This window comes from Syngnathus typhle, linkage group LG1 (genome assembly GCF_033458585.1).
Source record: "Syngnathus typhle isolate RoL2023-S1 ecotype Sweden linkage group LG1, RoL_Styp_1.0, whole genome shotgun sequence".
Lineage (NCBI taxonomy): Eukaryota > Metazoa > Chordata > Actinopteri > Syngnathiformes > Syngnathidae > Syngnathus > Syngnathus typhle.
The window spans coordinates 25372143-25392185 of NC_083738.1; the positions used below are offsets into that span (position 1 = coordinate 25372143).

The following is a 20043-nucleotide window of genomic DNA, read 5'->3' on the forward strand; positions in this document are numbered from 1 at the left end:
CATCTCTGAAAACGGCCATTATCATATTGTGTTTATTGTCACAATGTTAGCAGGGACAATGTTTGATGAATTACGTAATAATCCAAATGAAAAGACTTTACGATCATTTTGTGCTGACAGCCAATCAACGTATCGACGATGCGTTCTCGTCGCGTGTTTATTGGCAGCATGACTTCCGGGTGTTGGCGGGAAATGGGTGGCCGGAACGCGGAAGTGGTGGGCTTTTTAAATGATATATTGACGACATCAAGCGAGCGCCTGTCAAAAGAAAAGTTTACTTTCACTTTCATGACTGCCTGCATTAGGAGCAGACGGAGTAGGAAGAGTGGGCCTTCCTCGGAAACGAAACTAAACGCCGTCATACGGGACGCGTCATCTGATTGTTGGGTCGATGGCGAGTGCTTGTCTTTAGTACGTTTCAGGTTGCTTAAAATACCAGCGCTAAGTTGAGTTAGCATGAGCCGTGCTGGGAACATGCGAGCGAGCGAGGAAGAGACGCTTATGGACGACTATTTGGCCTCCATCGGACTGCATCGGAAACGGGTCGCCAAGGACGGGTCGTGCTTGTTTCGTGCCGTGGCCGAACAGGTAAATACAATGTGACAAACAATTTGTAGTTTAGCCCGTGTGACGTCATTAACTGCCATTAAGCTGAGCGTATTCGTATGGCTCATAATGTACATGTTTTAATGTTTATTCTTTATTTTGATTTGCCCGGGTAAAATTCAACCCAGAATTTTTAAGGTACTTCTGAAAATATTTTAGCAAATGTGTTGCTATGGCGACCCCCCCCCCCCCCCCAGCCCGTCACAATGCTCTGACCTAAGCAAAGCGATAATGATTTTTTACATTTTTCACACCCCATTTATCTCAAACAGTTGGGTTGTCAGAGCTGTTCTTCGATAAATGCAAAGGAATAAAAAAACTAATCTATTTGTACGCTCTCATAAGTGCTCATGGATGCTCTTGTTGCAGGTTCTTCACTCCCAAAGTCTTCATTTACAAGTTCGCACCCAGTGTGTTTGCTTCCTAAAACAACATAGAGAAAGCTATGAGGCAGTAAGTGGACATAAAGTTTCTGCAAAACCAAAAAGTCCCTCATATTGTTTAACATGTCACTTTGTCTTAACAGCAAACCAGTCAGGAAATAGTTTTGTTTCTGGGTTAGCTGCAGTTGTATTATTATTATTTTAATGAAATGCTGATTTTATTTTTATTTTTTTTTACAATGAGCCGTGTTTATGTGCTGCGTGTGGGCCTTTTGGGGGCAATGCTGCTATTTGCTGCTTTGTGTTTTGTTTTTTTCTTTTCCTTGCATTGGTGCTGGCAGTAGTTCGTCCACTCCAATAGATGGCGCTGTATTCAAAGACATTAAAAAGCAACTTAAGCTATAGTGCGCCTAAAAGTTGGCACATGCTGTAATTAGTAATAATCGACTTGACCTTATGATGGGCTTGCGTTGCCGCTGGAATTTTTTCAAATTGTGTGTGCATGTGTGTGAAGTTCATTGAAGGTGATTTTGAAGAGTACCTGCAGCGGCTTCAGGACCCGCAGGTGAGACCTCTGTACTCGCAACACACTCGAACAGTTGTTAGCTTTTGTCTGAGCTAAAGCTAACAATTAGTTGTTTTTGCAGCAGTGGGCAGGTGAAGTGGAGATGAACGCGCTGGCCGTCATGTTCAAGTAAGTCCAAGTTTGTGTGTGTGTGCGCTGCTTTTCATCTTATTCAAGATTTGAACCATTTGTGTGTGCACAGGAGGGATTTTGTGATCTTTCAAGAGCCTAGCAAATCCCCGGTGGATATCACAGGCAACAAGTTCAAGGAGAAGGTCTGCGTCCCACACATGGCTGCATTTCACGGATTTTCCATTCCATGAACCACATTACCTTGACCTTCCACAGCACAATCTGTTTTTTTTTTTGCCATGCATGCAAAGTGCCTAAACTGAAATTATTTTTTTTCTCCCCATTTTCAGATCCAGCTCATTTTTCTGAATGGAAATCACTACGACAGCGTTTATCCCATCGGCCATATAAAGAATGCTGCGCTCTGCCAGTGTGAGTCGAGTCCCAAGTGGCTTCCCAAAATACGGTTTGCTGGAGTAAGGGAAGACTCGACCGTTGACACGTGTGTGTTTACGCTGCAGCCATCCTGTACGAGCTGCTGTACACCGACGTCTTCCAGCTGAGCCGGCACACCGTGACTTCCTGTCAGTCGAGAGGCCGAACCAGCGAGCGGCTGAGCGACGACAGTATGGCGCCGTGCCTCAGCAGCGATGACTCCGACTCCGAAGCGGAGAACTTGTTGAGGAGCAACAACAGCCGGACGAGGGTAACACAGTTAATCATATTTTTTAAGGTCATGTAAATCCCACAATGCCCTTTGTGTGAGTGCAGGGGCGGGGTCGCGGCCTTACGTTGCCAGAGAGTGTGCGCCGTTCACTGAGCGAGAGTCTGTACCGAAATGTTGCATATGACGTGTGGCACAAGTCCAAGAAAGGTGAGGCAGAGAAAGAAGTTTCCTCCTGTTTTAAATCCACCCACACCAATCAAGTGTCCCGTTTTTCAGCTCAACTCAAGCAGGATTACTGCATGGCCGCCGGGATGCAGTACACTGTCGGCCAACGATGTCAGGTCTTGCACACTTTAAAATCTCCTTTTTTTGTTTTATATATGCACACATACTGATTGCTGCTCAATGACGGTAGGTGTGGCTGGACGGAAGTGAGCAGAGCTACAACGCCATCATTGAGGAAATCCCGCCCGATGACGGCCCGGTGACTATTTACACGGAAGAAGAAGGCCAACTGTACGTAACACACTGCAAATGTTATCATGCAACTCACTTTGACTATCACCATTATAGCCCTCAAATATTTGCTTGTGACTTTACTTATTTGATTTTCTTATCTATTTATTAATAAATATTAATACTATATAATATATCTGAGTGTGTTGCTCCACTGTTTGTATATTCAAATATCTCTTGCTTAAAGTTTTTGAACACCGCAACACTGATAGAATTCTTTAGCCCGTCTATAGTGTTTTGCATTGTTTGTTAGCATTAAGCTAAGGCAAAAAAAAAAAAGAAATCAGTTCAACGATTGCTCGTTCTTTAAAATTCGTATCTCAAGACGCCACTGTATACGCTCAGTCATGCTAACTGCTGCACACGCGTGACTGCAGACGCGTTCCTCTGTGGAGCCTACGACCCGTGACGTCAGAAAGCCCGGAATGGCGTCCCATCCACCGTCGGGAGAGAAGAATCTGCAACGGACAGCAAGGTATTGGCATGTTTGACAATGACAGAGCTTGAAAAATGGCCCTTCCACTCTTTTGATGTCCATGTCAAGAATGAGGCATGCTTTGTCTTCCAGAAGGGCCTCGGGGCTCTGGCAAGTCCGGACCAAAGTCCTCTGGTTTCAGAGTGGGCTCAAGTGGACGTGCGTACCAGCAGAAGCCACGCGCGCCGCATGAAGATCTGAGACGCTACAAGTAAGTGCGGAGATTGGCCTGCTTCATCTGGTCACAGCGTTGTTCTAAGTTGGTGGTGTTCTTCAGGAGGAGCTCAGCAGACACTTTGTCATTTGGTATGACCAGTGGGGAGCATTTGCCCAAAGAGGAGGAGCAGGTGGAAATCCATCTCAAGGATGAGCTCAGCTTCCCGGCTCTTGGGGTTAGGAATCCACTCGTCGGTCGTTCTCTCCATTTGTCCACAGAATGAAATGAATGAATTTTGTCTTCTTCAGAGTCCACTTGAAGTTGTTGGCAGGCGTTCTCTCTCTGCTGCGGAAACACTGAAGATCACCCCTGAGCCTTTTCACATGGGTGACGCGTCTCCCTCGTCTGTCCCATCCTCAAATGTTCCCGCACCCACGAGCTTCCCAGCTCCCACGTTCATATCTCCCATCGCACCGTGTCCAGGGGCCACGAGGGCCTTTGTCCCCCGTCTATCCTCACCCAGTCCTCCAGTGTACCCGAGCTCCTCGTCACCGGTGCCTCCTCTTCCACAAGTCACTGATACCCTCCAACCTTCAGCTCAGAGGCCACGTAAGACATGGGACCTCTCTGACTTTCCAGTTAAATGTCCGGATGCCGGAGACGCCGGGAGTGTGTCGGTGCTCCACAGCCAGGGCAGTGCAACAATGGACCCGATGGGCGCTCAAGACTTGAAGGATCGGGTGGCGGATGTCAGCAGCAAAACGTGGGATCCCCTTCCCAGCCAAGACCTTCAGGTCCAATCGCGGCCTACTCCCTCTCCCCCCATCAGTCCGACACTCCAGAATCCCAGTGAGAATTCACCAGCTCATGAGGCCTTGCCCGCTCCCTCCTCTGGCTCCCCCCAGCTTTTGCCCACTTCTCCCTTCCCACTCGGACAGCCCCCGACACTCCCCGGAGGCATCCTGGTGCACCACCTCTACCAGGATCCCCTGTACCCCGGCTTCCCCCAAGGAGAGAACGGCAATGTGCTGCCAGCTCCAGAGTTTTCTCTCCGCACTTCGGGAGAAGACCTCCCCCAGGGTGAGGGATGTCAAATCAAGTATTGCAGCATTTCGTGTCAATCTGCTGATGGATGATTCTCCTTCCACAGATGTAAACGTCTTGAGGTTTTTCTTCAACTTGGGTGTGAAGGTAAAGCAGCAACATCACGCATGTAGCACGTACACAATAACGAGCCCATGTTACGTCGACTTTTTGATTCAGATGTTCATTGTTGTGCTTTAGGCATACACCTGGCCCTTCTACATGCCCTACCTGTACCTGCTGCCCCTCCAGCAGGCCCACATCATGCAGCCCCGGGTCCAGATGCCCCAATGCTCTCCCGAACCCCCCCTCCAGCCCACGTGTCCCTCCGCAGCGGTTCCTGTGCAACCAGGTGAGCCCGCTAACGGCTGTGGTGACGCGTGGCCTGCACCCTACAGACCTGCGTACCAGGCAGCGGGACCCGACATGCAGACTCCACAGTGTGCCGAGTTGCCGTCGTACCCTCAGGACCCCCGCGCCAATGTGCTCCACAGAGGCTCCCTGCATGCTTTTCCAGTCAACGCGGCGCTTGCATATAATATGGGTATCAACATACTCGACAGTCTTTCTTGTTTACATCGGAATAGATTTTCTCTCACCAGAAAAAAAAATATATATATACATCGGTCAGGCTGAAACGGATTCATTATATTTCAGCTTATTCGTGTGCAATAAGATGTTTTGAGATACCTGCGTGGTCCACCCAGCTCAAGGCACCACTGAATTCTGCTTTCGGATGAAGTTTCACGAAGAACCTAAAATGGCACTGGAACCTTTCCAGGTGAACTTAATCAGCAGCTTCGAAGAAAGCCAACTGAAGTTCATGTGGAAAGGATCTAGGGCGTTGTAGGTTCATTGTGAAATTTCACCTGATTGAAACTTTTTACGAGTGGTGTTATTTTAAGTTTGTGTCCACACACATTGTGTACGTTACAAGAGTTTTTCCGCTGTTTCAGGAGACATGAATGCGATGCCGCGGCCTGACATCCTCCCAGCACTGGTACTGTATCTCCTTTTTTCGCTCTGAAGCGCTTTCCTTTCTCTGTAGATGTGGTGTGGAAGCTACTGAGAAAAGTGGGTTGTTGTTGGGGAGGGGGCAGGAAATTCAGGTGATAATGTTTTTTTTTTTTTAACCAATGTGCTGTTTTTTTTTTTGTTTTGTTTTTAAATATTTTGTTGGATTTTACAGATTTTTTTTACACACTACTAATGTCTGAAATTGAACTAAGACGTCTAATTGTGCAGTGGTTATCTAACATTTTATGCATTTTTTAAAAAAACATTAAATAGCTCTCTACATAATTCTGTAGGTTGATCATTAACATTGCGCGTAAACATAAAAAATATTAGCCTAAAATCTATTGCACTAAAATTATGAAACTCTAAAAACATGGCCAATAAAGTTAAATACAGCCAAATTCAACCAACAATAAAACATTTTTGGTTAGTACGTTAATATCTTAAAAATGAATGGGGCAATTGAGCAGTTATACCTAAGAAAGGTTTCCCTTGTCCCACCCACTTTTTTTTTTAACATTTCCTTTTTGATTTTTCGGGAAGGGAAGGGCAGCCCCTTTGTCCCACATCCCTCTGGGGGGTCACAGGGTGCCTCATCCTCACCCGTCAGTGGGCTGCAACACCGATGAAATCGACGAGTCAGCCATTTTGCGGCTGGGGCCGAGCAGACACTACAGAGGACGAAGACCAGGTGGGCGAGGAGGCTACAGGAGGAGACGTGGGCGGGAACCAGGCAACTACTTCTGATGCACCTATAAAGATGTTCAAACTGCAACTTTTCTCTTGTTTTTTTTTTATTATCGAAGAGAGGTAATACAAATTCAAAAGTGTCAAATTCTGCTCCAGGCCTCATTGAGAGCGTGGCGCATCAGCTCTGCCCCAACTGGTTGTGCAGCAACAAGTTAAATATGACAATTGGCCTCATTCTTTTAATGAGCCTTGACTATTAAATTACAAAAAACAAAGATATTGCTACCTTATTAAGGTGCCTAATGACTGGTTAACTAAGCGTAACCTGACTTGTAATACAGAAGTTGCTACTAGGTAATCAGAAGCCCTAAACAATACACGCGATCACCGAGAAAACTAGCAAGGTGCTTAAAACATCAAATAATATTTAGTACTCTTCAGAAAAAGAAAAAAAAAATACAAGTCTGATACTATTGGTGACTAGTACGCCGTCATACCGATCGGGATTGAAGATAATCAAACGACATCGGGATTTAGCATGACATTTTGTCACATCTCGTTTTGGTAAATGAAAATGACATTTTATCCTAATTTTATTTTCTAAATCACATTTAGTCCCGATTTTATTCGTCAACGAAAAGGCATTACAGACTTAGTTACCGTTATCGTTGTGTAACCGGCATTATCTTGCCATTATCTTGCCGGCTTGTGTCCGTAATATTCATTATCTATCTCCCCCAATCGCACTTGGATGTCGTTGGGCAGTCCTTGCTTAATCAGCAACTCCTTCAACTGCAGGACAAAACAAGACACTTAAACGGTGTGCATAATAATAGTTGTGTATGTGAAGTGTAGACTACGTACCCCCTTTAAACCGAGTTGTTCGATGACGTATTGAACAGATGAGTGGCTTCGGACCAACACCCTGGCATCCAGGGCAAAATACACTAAAAAGAAAAAGTCGCACAGTTTAAATCGGGTGACCTGGAGGGACCCAGTGGCAGTGGTGAGTTGTTTTTTCTCCCCCATTAACATTTCAACCTGTGTTGCCATGTCTAATCTCCCCAGGGCCTTCAGAATTATAAGTGCACACCAATGAACTTTTAAGAGCAGGCAGAATTCAAATTAGCTAGCTAGCTTGCTGACATTTTTAAATGAGGACGATAGGCCCGCCACTGCCACATGGTGATGTCAAGTTTGTTTTATTATTATATAAGAGGCAATAAGAGGTTTGACTCACAGTGGTCAACTGCTACGATGACGCAGCGCATCTCCGAGTGAATTTGGCTGTGGGACAGCAATATTGACATGTTAGTATACAGTGATCCCTCGCTACTTCGCGTTTCGTTTATCGCGGCTGCACTACATCGCGGATTTTTTTTCCATTAAAAAAAAACATTTAAAAGTCAAAATAAAACTTCTAAAGTGAGGAAATGTGTGTCTAACCTTTAGGATAATGTAGTATTGCTCCAAATGTTCGTTTACATTCTGTTTTCGCGTGTTAGCACGATCGCGAATTAGCATCTTTCCGCTCACTCGTTAGCCTGCCCAGTACTTCTTGTTGGTGACCGTACTTTGCGGATTTCACGTATCGCGGGTGGTTTGTGGAACCAATTATCCGCGATAAATGAAGGATTACTGTATATGACGAGTGTACCAATGAGCAAATATACGTACCGATCTGGATCTAGAATCGCTTCAACAACAAAGCAGATGGCGTGACGTAGGCCCGAATCTTCTACAGTCGGTGTCCAGGACAAAACAAAGTCGCCGCCGCCTAAATCCTTCTTCTCTATGCCAGCCGGCCCGCTGAACAGCACTTGTTTGATGCTATCACACATTGAGGTCATTCCATATTTGATTCATCAATTAAAACAATGAGACAATTTTTGAATCATGCATTTAAATATTTACCGTTTTTTTCCGTGTATAGTGCGCCCCCATGTATAATACGCACCCTAAAAATGGCATGCTGATGCTGGAAAAAAGCCTGTACCCATGTATAATACGCACCCAATTTTTATGATTTTTTTTTAATGAAATTTATTTTAATTTTTTTTTTTTTTAAGTCCCAATGATCGTCACACACGCAGGGAGGCAATGGGTCCCATTTTTATAGTCTTTGGTATGGTCTTAACTAGGCTGGATGTAATTTTTTTTGTTGGGAGCTTAAGATCAGGGGATGCTTTGAGAATAATTGTCAATTTCTGTCTATGTGAAGCCCTTTGAGACTGCTTGTGATTTAGGGCTATACAAATAAACTTGACTTGACTTGACTTGACTTGTTGGAGTTGATTTCTCCGACTGCCCATAAACGCACCACCGCGCTCCGTGCGCGCACGGGAAAGAGGCGTGTGGACGTGAAAAAGGCGGCTCTGTATGGGAGAGACGTTGAAGAGGAATAAAAACACCCTTGGAAACCAAAACTTGGTGATTTCAAGTTTCATTTCGAGGGACATTTGTCACGTCTCATCCCCAGTTTTGCTATGTGTCTAGTAGGTTGCCATAGTTTCTGTTCGCGTCGCCCCTCTCTTCCTGTGTCACCTCAATCGATGTAACGTGTTTTGTATTTAAGTCCTGTCTGCCCCTCGCTCACCGTCGGATCATTGCATGTGTTACTGTCATGATGTCTGTTTGCTTTTCTGTTCCTGTCTTTGGTAATGTCACCCTGTCTTTTTGTTCCACGACTTTGTCGGTCAGTCCTGTTGTTGGTTTTGTTTTCTAAAAAAAAAAAAAAAAAAAAAAAAAAAAAAAAAAAATTTTGTACCCATGTATAATGCGCACCCCAGATTTTAGGACAATAAATTCGTTAAATTTTGCGCACTATACACGGAAAAAAACGGTAATCATTTATTTGTTTCATTTAATAAATGCCATATCCAATGAAAACATAAAATCTTGAACTAAAAATGAGCTTTTTAATTCAATATTTCATGGTGTATTTAATTAGTTCATTTTGGCACTTTCAGTCCTGCATGGTTCTGTGGTGGTATTAGATTATTTAAAATGCCTACCTTGATCTCACCGCCCTTGCACGAATGTCAATGTTCAGCGTATGATTCACAAAGGCGTAAAGGTGAGCTTCATCTTCAGGTGTAGGCAGCTCAAACCTGGGTACAATATCCCCTTGCCTACACGACCCCACTGGTGGATCCACTGGAAATTTACAATTCACACAGGGGAAAAGTTACAGTAACTATAATGACACACACATTACAAAAACACTTGAAAGAGAAATATTTAGCATTATCATACCACTTTATCACAAATAAGCCATGCTACCAACTTAGCAGTCATGATTGGTTTGTTTTGCGATGCTAATGCCTGCAATGCAATTTTGTTGGACAGCACTTTCTGTTTTACTGTCACTCTCTGACTCCTCAACAGTAAAAAAGCTTAATGGCCAGAAAATTGATAAATCATGTAGCTCTACTCATTCCCACTCCCGCCACTGAAAATACAAAATAACACCAGTATTTTGGATGTTGTCCACATTTAGCTCATGTGTTTTTGACTCTCCCCACTTTTTCACTGAGAATGGACATGAGTCAAATCCAAACGTTCACACTTTCTCACCCTTCAGAACAAACTGAACGGGGACCTCGCTGAGGGGATACGTATATGAGTGAAATGTTTGGACCCCATTTGCGTCAGTTAGACCCAAGTCGTCGTGTGGGAAATCCTTCATGATCAGCTCTACAGCGTATGTGCCCTCCGCGTCGTCCTTGAAGACGCCGTGATAGACTAAATGACCATCCTGCAAAGAAGGAGCAGTCAGCACTAGGCTTGGGCTTGAGGAGGGTGTTGTTTTGAGCCGGTGGGGATCACTTACGTCTTTGTGATGAAGAACTTTGGGAAATTTGTAATTCTCAAAGCACATAACGCGATCTCCGTCTGTGTCATACATGGGCAGCCTTATTACTCTGTAGCAGTCGGACGGGACCCTTTGGGATTGACACAAACATTCTTTGGAGACTGGTTGCCATGGCGCCCACATGTCAATGTCAGGGTGGTCGTACCTGTAGATGGGAAGCATGGTGGTCCGGGGGGACGAATTTGGCCGACCTGTGTCGGACCTCGTCCTCAGCTCGAGGTGTGTCGAGGCGTGCACGTCCGTGATATTGTTGATATTGTCGATCCAGTTGATGCCTTCTAGTCTGGAAGAACAAAAGAAAAAATTCGTTCTTTAGGGGATTTGGGATGGACAGAATCAGGAAGATCATCAATGGGAACAGCACTGACTGGAAGGTTTGGAAACAAGATAACCCTGGTTTAAGATTGTTTAGAAATTGAGTTAATTGAAGACCTGAGGGAGAAAGAGAAAGAGAGACCGAGAGCTTCATAGGAGCGGCGGGATCTATTTGTCTGTTTTTTTTTTTTTCTTCAGCCTGATACATAAGTCCCCAAGATGTTAGTCAATCAAGATCGAGCGTGGTTAACTTATCCTTTCTCTGTATCCATAAATATATCCAATAGCCCGAAAGTGAAGCTCTCAAGACTCACGCCAGATAAAAAGGTGCTTCGGAGTTGTTCACATGCACAATGACTTCATATTGACACCACTCTCCGCTGTTCTCGTCCACAAAGTTCACAGACACCGAGTTGACTGTGCAGAGCTCCCCCTGACAGTTCACCAAGGTGACGTTGTTGCACTCCTGGAAGGCCACCTTGTAGCGAACGACCGCCTGCGGAGCATAAACTTGTGATGTCATCCGACAGTGCAGATGTTGATCTACGCTTTGAGAAAGGTGGAATACGCACCGTGTTGTTCGTGCCATTGAGGGGGTGGTAGGTGAACGCCGAGCCCGTGTAGTTCAAGGCCCGGCAGCTGCAGGCCAACAGCGACAAAACCAACAGGCAGCAGCAACGCATGACTGACGACTGGACCTCAACTGGTGCGATGCACAATAACGAGTCGAGCGTCTGACGCCGGCTTCTTTATGCGGTCTGACTTGTTCTCAGGGGAAAAACCGCGTTTTCTGATTTACCAGCAGAATGCAAAGGCGAGGCCTGGCAGCTTGCCATTGTAATTACCGTCAGTGTGACAGGTCGTTAATTTTCTCAAAACTATTGTTCCCTCATACTTCCGCGCTGGCATCATATCACGTCTCATTTTCCAATTTGCTAACATGTAGTTCGCTAGCGTGCTTTGTCTACACTGCGGCAGTTTTAGAGTGCCTCGTTGTTAGCGGTCTTCTTCTTTCGTGTAACGTCAAATGTCAAATGTCCAACTCGGTGTCGCGTAGCCATGCCCGCATCTCTAGTCCTAGGTTGAAAAGGCTGGCTTCCGAGGGTGGAGCATATAAGGGGCAGATGTTGATTATATGGTCGGCGGTCTGCTCAGGGTCACCACACTCACATGCCGCACTGTCCGCCAAGCCCCACGTCTTCATTGATGACCCAAAGCGACCGACCCCAGTCCGTAGGCGGTTCAGCATGGTCCATTGCCGGCGTGGTAGGTCGGCTCCTCCGATGGCGCCATCTCCTGGGTCCCAAATGTAGCGGTGGACTCGGGAGGGTCCGGCAGACTCCCACTCCTGCTTCCAAGCTGCTGCCAGCCATGCATCTCTGGAGATGTCCTCAGAGGTGGAGTTGAGCATCGCTTGTGCTGCCTTGTTGTAGGGGTGTCTGGACTTGAGTCTGCTTGGAGGTGCTGGTGTTATTGTGGTGTTGTGCAAGATGTGCCAGTCATATTTTTGTGCCTTCCTGGCCAGGGCGAGGGTGGCAGCCAGGAGGAGAAGACGACAGCCTCCACGTGGCCTCCTCTGCAAGTAGCAAGAAATGGCGCAAGACCAACTTGTGAAACGAATGTCGTCAACCAAACGTCGAGCTCGTCGAGCTCGAGCTGGCAGGCTCAGGGCCGGCGGACGGGCAGTCATCCCGACCGTCGAAAACTGAGGCCTGTCAGTTCTTCAACTCAATGTTGTTAGCGGTGAGTGCGCACGTGTCAAGTAGAGTAAGTAAGTAATTTTTTTTTTCTTTTCAAATATCAATGGGACTGGCTTTAATTTCCAATTCACAGAGACATTTTTTCACCTAAAAAAATAGTATAATGAATGCACACACACAAACTCACAGGCCGTCATTATAATTGTTAGATATGTGCCAAGAAAAAGCTTGCAAAGTTTCACAAAAGGTTAATTATAGTGCCAAATGGAAGGGGAGTCCCAAGAAAAGATGCGCTCATCTATTTTATAAAATTAAACGGCGGTGTGACCGGTCTGCCCGGTCTGCCCATGTGTGTTTTTGAGATTAGTGTCACTCAGAAGTCTTAAAACAAATTCTTACAGCAAAAATCACGGCTCTTTAAAAGTTACTTTATTGTGCATGTAAAAGAAGTCATTTTGAGATAAAATAAGAAATAAAGACAGATATATTTTTGTTTTCTTGATTGTATTTTCTTCAAAAATCAGGATTACCGTATTTTCCGGACTATAAGGCGCACCTAAAACCCTAAAATTCTCTCAAGAGGCGCACTAAAATCCTAAAATTCTCTCAAAAGCCGACGCTGCGCCTCATAGTCCGGTGCGCCTTATATATGGACCCAATTCCTAAATTTAAACTGGCCCGAACAATTGTGTCCTGAAATCAATCATGAGTGGCCCGCTGAAGACTATGAATCATGAATCAAAACGACTATGGATCATTATTTTGTGATTAAAAAGTAATTTGTTGCGTCTGAAATTGAAATAAAAAAGATAAAATGGAGAATGATTTGATTAGGATTAAAAATGTGACACGATGCATTCATGGTGCGCCTTATAGTCCGGTGCGCTTTATATAAGGACAAAGTTTTAAAATGGGCCATTTATTGAAGGTGCGCCTTATAGTCCGCTGCGCCTTATAGTCCGGAAAATACGGTAAACAAAAAAAAATTGCTTAGTGAGCTCATTTTTGCAGCAAAAACTACAGAGGCATCAATATGATATGTCTGTACTAAAAAAAAGTTCCGATACCACATCACCGATAGCACAAGATTCTGTTTCCGAACCTATTTTTTTTTTTTTATAAGTAAATTGAAACTAAAAACACTTTAATCACAATTGTGATCACAGATGTAATGACATCAAGACTGCTTATTATCGGCAAGCGCTCGAATGTGTGTACTCGCTATGAAAAAAAAAATAATTGGTCGGACAATGTGTTCAATGAGAGACGTATGAATGATGAACATAAATAATTGACATTGGCACAAAGTGAAGGCCCCAGAATCCCACTTTGCTCAGGGTACAATGGAGCTTTGTGTTGTCGTTGCCGTCTCGCTGAAGCTCACCAATTTCAGGGTGATGTCAGAGGGCAGCCCTCGTAACACCAGCTCTGCTTTCAGCTGCGGGTCAAAAAAACGGGAGCACTCAAAAGCGTGCTAGCGTTGAGTGTGTTGCACACCTGATGCTGAATGACGGACCTGGGCTACGTCGATGCGGTCCGCAGACAGCGGGAATGCCGACTGGAGCCTTGCTGTCACTGTAACCACAACTAAATACAGAAATGACTTTTCGTTTTTGGCTGGCTTGACAGGGAGCTGGTGATGATGTCATCTGATTTTCAAATGATTATAAGCTAATGCCCGCCAAAACAATTAAGCAATTATTCATGCTTCTTAAATTTTGAGGCAAGTAAAAGCGCTAATTATGACGTGTCATTTTAAATCGTCCTGTCTGCTTGAAGAAAAAAAAAAAATCAGGAAGGTTTTTTTTTATTTATACAATCCACCATTTTGTTGGCTTTGTTCCTACCATCTTAGGTAAAGAAAAAAAAAACATTTTCAAATTTCCTGGACTCAAAACATTTGAGAATTGAAGGAATGGGGAAACAAACTCACCAGGATGAACCGTCACAATGACACAGCGCATCTCTGAGTGTCGTGTGCTGTGGGAGAGTGATATTAGCGTGTTAGCATGCTAAGTGCGTGACGATGGCTGTCACTGATGAGCGGTACTGCAAGTGAACTTAAGACACCTACATCAGTCCAAAGTCAACCGTTTGGAGGACAAAGCAAACTGGGTGACTTAGACCCAAGTCCTTCTCAGTCGGCGTCCAGACCAGCTCAAAGTTCCTATCAGTCATGTCCAACGGCCCGCTAAACAGCACACTGAGGCTCCTAAAACATAAAACCATCTTCAGAAAATGGATGACACAAGCTTCTACTGATTCGATTTTTTTTATGCGCTACTATTTTTCTAGTTCATCAAACGCATACTGATTTTCGGTCCCGAAAACACTTATGGGGATTTTCAGGGTCTGATTGACTGAGGCGAAGAGATGATCTCCGTTGGCTGGTGTAGGAACCCTGAAGGCAGGCAGGGACTCTCCGTCCACGCAGGACGTCGCCCGAGGACCCACTACACATTTTTTTAGTACACAGACGGAATAATTTAACGGCAATCCTCTGCTGAGGAACAACACAATTAGAAAAAAATCAACAGTCTAGAGTCCAGATGTGCCCATTTTCTTACCGATCAGAACAAACTGGACGGGGATTTGGCTGAGGGGATCCTCCCTTGTGAGATTCGTACTCCCACTGCCGTAAGCCAGCGTGATGTTCTGGCGAGGGAAGTCCTCCATGAGCACCTGCACGGCGTACGCACCTTCCGCGATGTCAATGCTTGGCGCGAAAAACATGTTGCAATCCTGCAAACACGGAGTAGTCAGCACTGAAGTCGACGTTTGAGATTGTTTTCAAACGTCACTTACTGCCGAGAGCTTGAGAACAGATGTTGCGTTTTGATAGCGACACCTCACCACGTCTCCGTCAGGGTCGAAGGTGGGTAGCGTCACGTTCCTCTGACAGTTGGAGGCGACTCTACGGGGTGCACGCAAACAGCTGGAAGTCGATCACGCTTCCACGTTAGGGTGGTCTTACTGTACCTGAGAACGGGCAGCACGTTGGCTCGGGGGGACGCGTTTGCCCGGCCAGTGTCGGACCTCGTCCAGGTATGTGCGTGTGCGATGGCCACCACCTCTGTTACGTTATTGGTGACGTTGATCCACTGGAGGACAACTGGAGCAGAAAGGCTGGACCAACACATTCTTTTTTTTTTTTTACTATTTCAAGGCGGTCGGGACATCCGGGCAACTTACCGCAGCACCAACTTGGAGGTCTGGGTCACATTATAATATATTTCTACGTCATATTCACACGTTGTGTTAGTAGTAGTGAGTGCGACCCGAGATGCACCTGGGGTGCAGTTCTTTGACTGGCACGTCCAAAAGGAATCAGGGCACTCGTTTTGGTAGGTCATTTTGGAGCGAACAACCACCTGCGTAGACGTCGAGTCATTCCAATAGGTTTTTGCAACCGGGTCGAGGTTACATACCGTATTATTCACGGAGGGGTCGTAGATCATGACCGCGCTCAGGAAGGTGGATGCATGGGAGCTGCAGACGAGGAGCGACAAGACGAGCAGGTGGCACCACATGATGAACAGTGGATGGTCTTAGTCACGGACGTTCGTGCCTCTGGTCTGGCCAGCTTTTTGCATTACAGTGAACAATGTCCAAGGGCGTGGCCTGGCATGAGGAGATTCTGAAAACAGTGGGGGACTGTGTCTGTCTATGCCTGTGCACATTTGTGAGACTTAAAAAATTTTTTTGCCGCTTCATATGTTGCGGTGTTGAAATGATTTCCAAAGCAATATTTTTTGGGCCTTCAATAATATTTCTCTACGCTTGAGAAAAGGAGGAACACTTTGTGCAGTATGGCTGAGTGAAATTGCAAGGCACACGGCTAAAATGCTCCAGTGGTTGCCGGACCAGTTCTTGTCACACGCGCAGAAAAATGTATTTGAAAAAGGAAGAAGATGGGTTAATTTAAATTCTAATTAGACATTTATGTGCTTGGCTGTGTTTTCACATGGCCACAGATGAGATTTTTAAACACCAAAAGCTTCCTGATTTCTGACATTACAACAGAAGGACATGGAGACAGAAATGTCGGTCAACAGCATTCCAAAAGATTTCATTGTGGTAACAAACAACTTGGCCTACCTACGTGGAATTTTTAACAAGGTGTACCCATTGCGCAACAGCAAGGCTTTGTGGAAAGAAGCTGAACTTGACAAATATAATAAAATAATCTGGGGGGGGGGGGGGTAGCATTTTGAGCTAATGGTTAGCATGATGTCACGTGTGTTGAGGGTTTCACATCTCAGGTTAGTCCTTCCCCGTGTGAAGTTCAAATGTTCTCGGTGCTTCTTATTGGGAAACTCCGGTTTCATAAAACATTCCCACAGGCAAGAACACAGTACATTTGTCACGGAGACAACAATTAGAGGTTTTCACAAAACAACAGAGGTATTTTCGCTCTTACAGAATCCGAACATCTATAAAATATATACGATACTAAAACATTTGGTAGAACAGTCCCAGTTTTATTGTTGCTTGTCTTGGCACACAGTTAGGTGCTTAGAGGGGTTTGAATTGTGTCGAGATAATATTTTTGTATAATGGCCACTTTATCATCCAAAGTTTCTCTATGCCGTTTTTAAGCCTCTGCTGAGCACATCTGAGGAAACAAAAAAAAGTATACATTGCTGATATTATCTGATTAGGCTAAATTAGATCAACCAACAAGTGAAAATAAACGAGACGTCTACCAATCTAACGATTAGATGAATAGATTTTTCACACCTTGTTGTCTGTCATATTAATTAATAGTCGTTCCATTTTTTTTTTCATGTTTTCCTGTACATTTTGGTAAACTTTGCTGCATGAAAGACAAAAGTCTTTATCAAAAGTCTTTGTCAACCAATCAGGTGACTAGCAGCCAATCAGGTGACGGTAGCTTTGTAATTGGCCCCGCCTACTCTCTCTGAGATTCTCCCAGAGGTGGAGCGCACTGTCAATCACACACCACGGTCATGTGACTCGTGTTTACAGTGTTTCACTTCCGCCTTCCGCCGTTTCACTCCATAGTGTCATCATCCGAAGTTTGGGACTGAAAATCTCGCAAAAAAGTTGCAAGAGTGATCCCCAGAGTTGTCGCCGCTGTCCTTCGGCCTCTTCCTCCGTGCTGTGGGAATAGTAGAGGCCCGTTGGGAGTGATGGCGGACGAGGAGAGCTCACCGCTGCTGTCCTCCGAGCACCACGACGAGACAAATGGCAATTTTCTCGGTAGAACGTCCTACGGAGTCCTCGCTGAACCCCGGAGTATGTCAGAAATGCAAGAAATATCACATATGTCCACATAAACGATTTGCGAAATGTTAGGGGCTTTAAGTTCGCCCAAGCTTAGATGAATATTGTATTGTCTTTCTTTTAAAGATCCATAGATAATGGTTGGTGGTCACATGATGGTTTGTTCTTGGTGGTCACGTTGTAAGAATTATTCATACCAAGTATGAGCACGTAACGTTCTTTAATATTACAGAATCATCGATATCAATCTGACTTCAGCAGAGTGTACAAAAATGTAAAACGTCAACTTATGTCCCTTCGTCGTATCACCGTTCACGCCGTATCGTGGATTTTGAAATTGTGATCTCTAATTTTACATAGCTCATTTTTGCCATATGGGAATTTGCAGTGAAGGTAAAAACTGCCTTTTGAACTCGCAGATATTCAAAAGTTACAGCTCCGACAGTGTGGGACTTGAGTATAGCGACCCCAAGTGGACAAAATATTACCGTGCCTCACATTAGTATAGATTTAAAATGTTGCTGAGGAACCTCCCACAGTGTGGAACTTGAGTATGGTGACCCCAAATGGACAAAATAATAACCGTGCCTCACATTAGTATACAGTAGCTCTAAAATGCTGCTGAGGAAGGTATCAGTGATGAATGTTTAACAAATGTCCCCTCCTCTTCTTCTAGGTTTGGTGCCTGATGAACCCCCGCCGCCCTACTCGCCACACAGCAGCCCGGAAAGCTTCGGCAGTGGCAGCGCTCCAGTCATCAGCTGCCGCGTTTGTCAGGGAGCCATATGCGTGGAAGGCAAGACGCACCAGCATGTGGTCAAGTGCAGCGTTTGCAACGAAGCGACTGTGAGTCCCGTGTGACCTTTACTCCCCACGTAGTGTGCGCCTGCGAGAGTTTAAAACGCTCCTCCCTTGTGCAGCCCATCAAGAACGCCCCAGCTGGCAAGAAATATGTCAGATGTCCATGTAGCTGTCTGCTCATCTGCAAAGTTACGTCGCAGAAGATCGCATGTCCACGATCGTATTGGTCGGTTCACTCATTCGTGACCACTTTACGGCCTACACTGGCTGAAAGCGAAACGGAAGCTCAGATGACAACGTTTGTTTGTGGGGTTTTCCTTCCAGCAAACGCATCATCAATCTGGGCCCAGTTCACGTCGGCGAGGATAGTCCGGAGCTGCAGAACCCACCCGTCGGTGTCCGAGTCATCTGTGGCCATTGCTCCAATACGTTCCTGGTGCCTGTTCCTGTCCCTCTTCCTCCGTAACATCTCACGCAACTGACTCACCTTCTGTTTCTCTCCCAGTGGACAGAAATTTCCGACAGGACCTTGTCTAGATGTCCGCACTGTCGGAAAGTGTAAGCGCCTCTTTGTCGCTTTGTTTGGAGAACTAGGAAGTGGAGACATTTTTGTTTGGTGTTCTTCCAGTTCCTCAGTTGGCCGGCAGTACCCGAGGAGGAGGACCCTGCTGTGTCTCATGGTCTTCGCCGTGGTGGCCGCTTCCACCGCTGGACTCATGGTGAGTGTTGACAGACGCCATGTGAACGCAATACCAAGGCGTAGGTAACCCTCATTTTGCATCCAGGTGGGAACGTGGCGGCCCGCTCGGCAGTCTAAAGGGATCTACGCCGCGTGGGTGCTGCTCCTTCTTATCGCCGCCTTCGCCCTGGCCAGAACCGTCTACTGGAGTTGCCTAAAAATTAGCCGCCCCATTTCAACGTGATGTCGGAATCATCGTGCGTCGAATCAATGACTGTAATTTTTCAATATGTGCCTATAGTTGGTTGATTAGCAATACAGTGAAGCCTTGCTATTCATTGAGCTTAAGGACTGAGCAAGGTGCTAATCGTAGGAAATTTGGAAGTCATTGATGTTTCTGTGTGCGGGTATGCGTGAATCGATTTTAGTCACTGTATTCATGTTAGTTCGTCGTTCTGATTCAACATGAGCTCTGCCGACCGGATCAAGTGCCACTGTTTTACCAAGTTCTGAATAACAAACTAATTTAAAAAACTAAATAACAAATCTCCTTTTTTTGTTGCACTAAGAAGGAAACGTGACGTTCAAGTCTCAGCAAGGGATGGTAATGTGCAAAAACGACTGTACTGTCAAATATGTCTCGCTGCTAGAATATTAATGTGAAACAAATTTCATATTAGGGTGGTGTAGGATATTTTTGTTCTGCTCCTATTCTTGTATGTTTCTCTCATAAGGCTGGGGTCATGTACCAGGTCAGGCCAGTTCGTGCCGGATATTGGGATTTGCTTTCAGGAATGTATCGTTACAGACAACAGAATATAGAACGGCCAATTGGTTGTGACCAGAAAAGAACGAGAGGGTGATGGGGGCTGCGAGTTGGGGGTCAACCCGCAGCTGTTAACCAGAGCGACGGGGTCAAGAGTCGCGGGGGTATAAGGCATGGAGACCGGAAGACTCGGGGGCACACTCAATAAATTTTCCTCGTGCCTGAGGCACTAAATTCTGACATCGGTTGAATAAAATATTTTCCCAATCAGCCTTGTGTCACTAAAGTTTTCCTTCCATTTGAGCACCGAAGACAACTCACCACAGTGGCAAAATATTGAGTGTCGTGTTATTCCATTTTGTACAGAAATAGAGTTTTTCTGGATTTTATTTTTTCCTCATTAAAGCGGAAGTGTACAAACTTCCGTTCG

At 45.3% G+C, this 20043-nt stretch overlaps 4 protein-coding genes across 6 annotated transcripts; 2 read left to right on the plus strand and 2 right to left on the minus strand.

Moving 5' to 3' along the window:
• The first annotated feature begins 166 nt into the window (after nucleotides 1–166).
• Nucleotides 167–6316, plus strand: otud4 (OTU deubiquitinase 4). 2 transcript variants are annotated; one of them, XM_061297010.1, is made up of 18 exons: nucleotides 167–588; nucleotides 976–1059; nucleotides 1504–1554; nucleotides 1637–1683; nucleotides 1757–1829; nucleotides 1977–2058; nucleotides 2148–2332; nucleotides 2398–2500; nucleotides 2570–2634; nucleotides 2709–2809; nucleotides 3187–3284; nucleotides 3378–3495; nucleotides 3562–3676; nucleotides 3750–4521; nucleotides 4592–4632; nucleotides 4726–5068; nucleotides 5481–5524; nucleotides 6085–6316. In XM_061297010.1, the coding sequence occupies exons 1-18, from the start codon at nucleotides 457–459 to the stop codon at nucleotides 6286–6288; spliced, it is 2658 nt and encodes an 885-aa protein (XP_061152994.1). In that variant the 5' UTR covers nucleotides 167–456; the 3' UTR covers nucleotides 6289–6316. The 2 variants fall into 2 exon arrangements, with proteins under 2 accessions (XP_061152994.1, XP_061153084.1); XM_061297100.1 differs by having other exon boundaries at nucleotides 4726–4876.
• A 1-nt stretch (nucleotide 6317) lies between these two features.
• Nucleotides 6318–11184, minus strand: LOC133170954 (uncharacterized). Its single transcript, XM_061304228.1, has 10 exons — nucleotides 10993–11184; nucleotides 10735–10916; nucleotides 10251–10388; nucleotides 10064–10175; nucleotides 9808–9988; nucleotides 9246–9387; nucleotides 7909–8061; nucleotides 7472–7518; nucleotides 7096–7178; nucleotides 6318–7023 (listed from the first exon to the last, which is right to left on the minus strand). Exons 1-10 carry the CDS (start codon nucleotides 11101–11103, stop codon nucleotides 6925–6927), a joined length of 1248 nt encoding a protein of 415 aa, XP_061160212.1. The 5' UTR covers nucleotides 11104–11184; the 3' UTR covers nucleotides 6318–6924.
• Nucleotides 11185–12532: 1348 nt separating this feature from the next.
• On the minus strand, nucleotides 12533–15731 carry LOC133171027 (uncharacterized). 2 transcript variants are annotated; one of them, XM_061304324.1, is made up of 10 exons: nucleotides 15549–15731; nucleotides 15313–15491; nucleotides 15100–15246; nucleotides 14926–15034; nucleotides 14688–14862; nucleotides 14432–14573; nucleotides 14195–14332; nucleotides 14054–14100; nucleotides 13637–13695; nucleotides 12533–13558 (listed from the first exon to the last, which is right to left on the minus strand). In XM_061304324.1, the coding sequence occupies exons 1-10, from the start codon at nucleotides 15648–15650 to the stop codon at nucleotides 13454–13456; spliced, it is 1203 nt and encodes a 400-aa protein (XP_061160308.1). In that variant the 5' UTR covers nucleotides 15651–15731; the 3' UTR covers nucleotides 12533–13453. The 2 variants fall into 2 exon arrangements, with proteins under 2 accessions (XP_061160308.1, XP_061160300.1); XM_061304316.1 differs by having other exon boundaries at nucleotides 13637–13707; nucleotides 15549–15730.
• Nucleotides 15732–17088: 1357 nt separating this feature from the next.
• Nucleotides 17089–19883, plus strand: LOC133143164 (type I phosphatidylinositol 4,5-bisphosphate 4-phosphatase-A-like). Its single transcript, XM_061264987.1, has 7 exons — nucleotides 17089–17379; nucleotides 18044–18213; nucleotides 18288–18394; nucleotides 18493–18604; nucleotides 18674–18726; nucleotides 18797–18887; nucleotides 18954–19883. Exons 1-7 carry the CDS (start codon nucleotides 17274–17276, stop codon nucleotides 19089–19091), a joined length of 777 nt encoding a protein of 258 aa, XP_061120971.1. The 5' UTR covers nucleotides 17089–17273; the 3' UTR covers nucleotides 19092–19883.
• Nucleotides 19884–20043: the final 160 nt, after the last annotated feature.

What these genes read in the sequence shown, in the direction of transcription:
- otud4 (XM_061297010.1), top strand. Translation starts at nt 457, where the DNA reads ATGAGCCGTGCTGGGAACATGCGAGCGAGCGAGGAAGAGACGCTTATG. An exon ending in TTCGTGCCGTGGCCGAACAG is followed by an intron (nt 589 to 975) that starts GTAAATACAATG and finishes CTCTTGTTGCAG; the next exon opens with GTTCTTCACTCCCAAAGTCT. An exon ending in TCAGCTTCCCGGCTCTTGGG is followed by an intron (nt 3,677 to 3,749) that starts GTTAGGAATCCA and finishes TGTCTTCTTCAG; the next exon opens with AGTCCACTTGAAGTTGTTGG.
- LOC133170954 (XM_061304228.1), bottom strand. Translation starts at nt 11,103, where the DNA reads ATGCGTTGCTGCTGCCTGTTGGTTTTGTCGCTGTTGGCCTGCAGCTGC. An exon ending in AAGTTCTTCATCACAAAGAC is followed by an intron (nt 9,989 to 10,063) that starts GTAAGTGATCCC and finishes CCTTCTTTGCAG; the next exon opens with GATGGTCATTTAGTCTATCA. An exon ending in AACAACTCGGTTTAAAGGGG is followed by an intron (nt 7,024 to 7,095) that starts GTACGTAGTCTA and finishes TTTGTCCTGCAG; the next exon opens with TTGAAGGAGTTGCTGATTAA.
- LOC133171027 (XM_061304316.1), bottom strand. Translation starts at nt 15,650, where the DNA reads ATGTGGTGCCACCTGCTCGTCTTGTCGCTCCTCGTCTGCAGCTCCCAT. An exon ending in ACGGTTGACTTTGGACTGAT is followed by an intron (nt 14,101 to 14,194) that starts GTAGGTGTCTTA and finishes ACTCTCCCACAG; the next exon opens with CACACGACACTCAGAGATGC. An exon ending in ACCGCATCGACGTAGCCCAG is followed by an intron (nt 13,559 to 13,636) that starts GTCCGTCATTCA and finishes TTTGACCCGCAG; the next exon opens with CTGAAAGCAGAGCTGGTGTT.
- LOC133143164 (XM_061264987.1), top strand. Translation starts at nt 17,274, where the DNA reads ATGGCGGACGAGGAGAGCTCACCGCTGCTGTCCTCCGAGCACCACGAC. An exon ending in ATTGCTCCAATACGTTCCTG is followed by an intron (nt 18,605 to 18,673) that starts GTGCCTGTTCCT and finishes TTTCTCTCCCAG; the next exon opens with TGGACAGAAATTTCCGACAG. An exon ending in TGTCCGCACTGTCGGAAAGT is followed by an intron (nt 18,727 to 18,796) that starts GTAAGCGCCTCT and finishes GTGTTCTTCCAG; the next exon opens with TTCCTCAGTTGGCCGGCAGT.